This window comes from Pipistrellus kuhlii, unplaced genomic scaffold (assembly GCF_014108245.1).
Source record: "Pipistrellus kuhlii isolate mPipKuh1 unplaced genomic scaffold, mPipKuh1.p scaffold_m20_p_15, whole genome shotgun sequence".
NCBI classification, from domain to species: domain Eukaryota; kingdom Metazoa; phylum Chordata; class Mammalia; order Chiroptera; family Vespertilionidae; genus Pipistrellus; species Pipistrellus kuhlii.
Genome location: NW_023425460.1, coordinates 15,694,224 through 15,699,097, shown reverse-complemented (window position 1 = coordinate 15,699,097; position 4,874 = coordinate 15,694,224). Strand labels below are relative to the sequence as shown.

The window sequence follows — 4,874 nt, the reverse complement described above, 5'->3', positions numbered from 1 at the left end:
GGGACGGCCTCGACCCCTCTCCTCTCCTAAGAAACTTAAAAAATTAGGAAAGTGCCCTCCCATAATTTTCGCAGCCCGCAGTGAAGCCTAGGAGGCCACGAGGGTGCTAAAGTTAACCCAGCGGCTTCCTTCCCGGGAGTAAGGCCAGAGAAAAAGCGACGCTGGATGGCTGACCAAGTCAGCGCGGCGTCAAAAGGTTATCGACCCTCTCGGCCTGTTCCTGGGGGTGGCCAACAAGCCTCCACCAGGCTGCCAGCCACCTGCCGGAAGTGCGTCACCCCAGCCCGAGGGGCTGCCGGGAGTTGTAGTTAACTGGCTACGTCTCTTGCGCCCAATTCGCCTTTTTTTTTTCAAATACTCAAAACACCTTGGACCTAGAAGGAGAGTCGCTTTATGACCAACAAAACGAATCCTCTTTTTTTTTTCAGGTGACAGAGGAACTCCACTCGGAGCCCTTGCGGACTACCGAACTACAAGTCCCAGCATGCTTTGCAAGGCGCTCGAAGCGCCCGTCCACCATCATAGGTAGGGGCCGCATCAATGGAGCCTCGGGCTTAAGGCAAAGCCCGCCACGGACCGCCAGGCCGGTACCTGATCCAGGATCGCGAGCGCCGGGCATGGGCCGGGCGCGTGCGCGCTCGGAGGGGGCGTGAGGCAGCATCGCCCGGCCGTTGCCAACGCGCGGCTGCAAGAGGTTAGCGGCCGCGGTGCCCCGCGCGCCCTACGAGCCGGTCGTTGCGGGGGGGCCTCCCGCCCCGTGTGCGCGCAGCCGTGGCGGCCGCAGGTGACCGCAAGGGGCGGAGGAAAGGAGGGGGCCGGCCCCGGCACTCGGAGGATCCGCCGTGCGTGCCCCGAGACAACATGGCCTCCCTGATCCAGCGGATCGCCCGCCAGGCGTGCCTCACCTTCCGAGGCCGCGGGGGCGGCCGCGGCGCTTCCGACCGCGGCGCGGTGCCAGGCCCCGAGGCGCCGGCGCCGCAGGGCTTCCCGGAGAACCTGAGCCAGCTGAAGAGCCTGCTCACCCAGGTCCGCGCCGAGGACCTGAACATCGCCCCGCGCAAGGCCACGCTGCAGCAGCAGCCGCTGCCCCCCAACCTGCCGCCCGTTACCTACATGCACATCTACGAGACGGACGGCTTCAGCCTCGGCGTGTTCCTGCTCAAGAGCGGCACGTCCATCCCGCTGCACGACCACCCGGGCATGCACGGCATGCTCAAGGTGCTCTACGGCACCGTGCGCATCAGCTGCATGGACAAGTTGGAGGCCGCCGGCGGGCAGCGGCCGCGCGCCCCGCCGCCCGAGCAGCAGTTCGAGCCGCCGCTGCAGCCCCGCGAGCGGGACGCCGTGCGGCCGGGCGTGCTCCGCTCGCGGGCCGAGTACACCGAGGCCAGCGGCCCCTGCGTCCTCACGCCGCACCGGGACAACCTGCACCAGATCGACGCCGTGGACGGGCCCGCCGCCTTCCTGGACATCCTGGCCCCGCCCTACGACCCCGACGACGGCCGGGACTGCCACTATTACCGGGTGCTGGAACCCGTCCGGGCCCCGGGGAGCCCCGGATCCACCACCTGTGACCTGCCCCGAGAGGTGTGGCTCCTGGAGACCCCGCAGGCTGATGACTTCTGGTGCGAGGGGGAGCCCTATCCAGGTCCCAAGGTCGTCCCTTGAAGGAGCCGCAGGCTCCCCCTGCCCCCCAGGAACGGGGAGCTGAAGACATGCCTGCTCTCAGATCTGGCTGGGCCTGGCTGCCAGCAACCCACCCCACCACAAGGGCTCTCTCCCTACCCCCAGGCCACCTGGGCATTGGATCTACTGGAGTGGGCTGCGGTGCTGCCTCGGGAGCCTTTGGGAAGCCCGGGCGACTGGACTGCAGCCACCGCTGGGCACGGTTATGGGGGCGGGGGAGGCTGGGCTGTTTCCTGGCTTTGTCACTGCCACCAGGGTTTTGATTTGGGGGGGAGGGGAGCAGGGGGGACTCTGAAGCGCTTCCATCCTAAAGCCATAATGAAAAATATTCTTCTTTTGTTCCCATTCTATACAAAATACCCCCCATCGCCTTGGTCTTGGGTAAATAGGGCTTGTTTTCCACTTAATGTCCTTTATGCCCTTTGCTCCTTGTTATAGTTTTATTGACAGCATGACCCGGTGGCTTGAATTGTTTTTAGTTCAAGTCGTTGGTCAAAACTTAGGTTTAGATAGATGAGCTGCTTTTTAAGTGAGCTGCTCTGCCTGGTTAATTCGTTGCCAAAATGAAATCATTTTCCCAGAGTTGGGGGATCATCCCCAGAACATAACTATGCATGCAGAGGACAAGATTTTCTTTCCTCCCCTTGCCCAGTAGCCAGTTTACTCCGGCAGCATCTGCTCAGAAATTCACACCTGCATTTCTCAGTGACAAATTGCCACATAGAGCTTATCTTCCCGGGGAGTCCCCAGATCTGTGAGTTGAGCAGATTTCTTGTTGCAGATTCACCTTTAATACAAAACCATATTACCCTCGGGTGACTTTCTTTGTCATAGTATAAGGTGGTGGGGTGATTCTTTATTTTCTAACCAGAAGATTCAGAAGTACTGAATCAGTATGCTTCCAAACAACTGAATGTAAAACACCCCTGGCCAGCTATTGAACTCCATGTCCCTATTTTCTTCCAGTATTTTCCTGTAAAAGTAGAGGGAAATGTTGACAAGTGTTCAGATCCTCTCACACCTAACGTTCCCGAGAGCTGGTGTTCCAGCTGCGTTGTTGGTGGCCCTGTTCTCAGAACCCTCTCCCTCAAGCAGGAGAGCCCAGAGCTTGCTTCATCCACTGGTGACCCAGGCTCTGCAATTGAGAATCAGTTATTCTGCTGGCCATTTTAGGGCACTAAAAATCCCCACTCCCAGCCTCTTGACCAGTTGTGCTATCTGTAACTAGTTTTATTTTTGTCCTTTCAATAGTCTGAGCAACTTGACCTTGTTTACAAACACATTGGCACCATTTGCTTCCGGCCCTGAAGCACTATTGTTTCCCCCTTTTTACTATTTATAGGATTCCTTTTATTTCACAAACTTAATAACAAATTGTAGAGATGAACCCATTAAAATTTGCCCAGCTGTTGTCTAAGCCCTCTTGATTGACTTGCCCATGTGGCAATCCACTTCTAATATCTGTAATAGAGGGAAATTTGCTATTGGTGGAAAGTATGGACCCTGTAGGAAAACAGTATGTGCCTTTGCCTTTTTGTGCATACTGGGTTACAGAGGCCCAGTGAAGAGATATTTGTTTCCCAATTTTTTAAATAGAATGAAAAGGCAAATTCTCAATGAATTACTTACAAAAAAAAAAAAAAATGCTTATTCAAAGCAACATGCCACTGTTATAAATCCTGACACAGGCATAACACCAAGAATGTTCTCCGGAGTTACTAACACTGTTTTATGGTAGCTTTACATTCTGGTGTAATTTAATAATAACTTACAGTTTAATATAACTGCAGTTTGAAGCAGTTCTTCATGCATTCAGTTTGAAAATAAATTCTAGATATGCAAACGATTTTCTTAGAAAACTTCACCAAATGGGTGTTTTTCATGGCACAGTATGAATGTGTTTGGTTAACAATCACATACCTACCTGTTTTGAATTATATTGTAGCAAAAAGTTAAGATTAACTTATTAAGACTGTGGATAGTAACATGGATGTTATCATACAACCTGGAGTACATTAAATTAACCATTCTGGCAGTAGCACAATAATAAAGGAGAAAAGTTTTTCCAAACTTCACTATGAGAAATCTTAAAGTTCTCAATTATAAGCAAGTTGAGTGAAAAAAACTAAGGTGCTTTTCAAAAGAATAACTGAAATTGTTGCAGGCCAGAACAGTAATATGATATATCTAACTTAGTTCAAGAGGAACAGTGAAACTTTTGGTTCACTAATACATTCTGAATAAATTAATGGTGAACACAAAATGTAACTTGTTTTAATGAGCCACTAAGAAAAGACTATTATTACAAAGACGAATGTGCAGAAAAACCTTGCACTTTTCTGCAAAAACTGTTAGTCATGAGTGACCTCATGTGCTGCTATTGTGTTTCCATGTATTCCTGCAATATAGTCTGTTTTAGTAACAACTGTGGGAAAAGTTGTCTTCCCTACAAAGATTAATGAGCACAATGATACTAACCACTTAACTTTTCTGTTGCATAACATTCAATAGTTGCCTCCCATGGGTAAGAAGTTGTCTGTCTAATACTTCAATACTTCTAAAGCTCTTTAATTTTCTGGTTGTATCAATGGCCACTTATATCAATGGAGAGTATTATCTACCTACTACGTTATGAGAATTGATTTTTTTATTAAGCCTGATTCGCATGGATTGTTTATACCATTTGCTGTTTATTAATGAAAATGGTGAGCCTATTTTCAAAGTAATGTGTGTTTGTCAACAGGAGTGGGTCTCTGACCTTTTAACATTAATATCCTCTAACTTTTCCCAAAGTTTTCACCTGGTATTCCTCCTTTTGCATTGCCCACTTGTAAGTACCTCAGTCTTGGCTTCCCAGGAGGACTCTGCCACTCACTCATCTTTTCCAAATGACTTTGAATCTTGTGCTATGGCTCTACAGCTTGATGAAGAAGCAATATACCTCTAACCCAGGGCTCTGCCCATCGCTATTGAACTCTAACACGAGGATAGTAACACTCATGTAACTCTCCTGGTCTGAATTCGGGACCTCTGATCCCTTTAGTGCAGTGAGGCCTCTACTATCAAAGAGGGAAATCCTTTGTTAAGCCCCATATAAATACTGAATCTTCAGATCCAGAGATGTTTACATTTCTGGATTAAAATCAGTGTACTTATGGAAAATAAAGGCATGTTTGAAATCGTTTGTA

At 50.1% G+C, this 4,874-nt stretch overlaps 1 protein-coding gene across 1 annotated transcript; it reads left to right on the top strand.

The window, feature by feature from the left end:
• Positions 1 to 482: 482 nt before the first annotated feature.
• On the top strand, positions 483 to 4,874 carry ADO (2-aminoethanethiol dioxygenase). The gene is made up of 2 exons (XM_036438375.2): positions 483 to 1,681; positions 1,740 to 4,874. The coding sequence occupies exon 1, from the start codon at positions 862 to 864 to the stop codon at positions 1,666 to 1,668; it is 807 nt and encodes a 268-aa protein (XP_036294268.1). The 5' UTR covers positions 483 to 861; the 3' UTR covers positions 1,669 to 1,681; positions 1,740 to 4,874.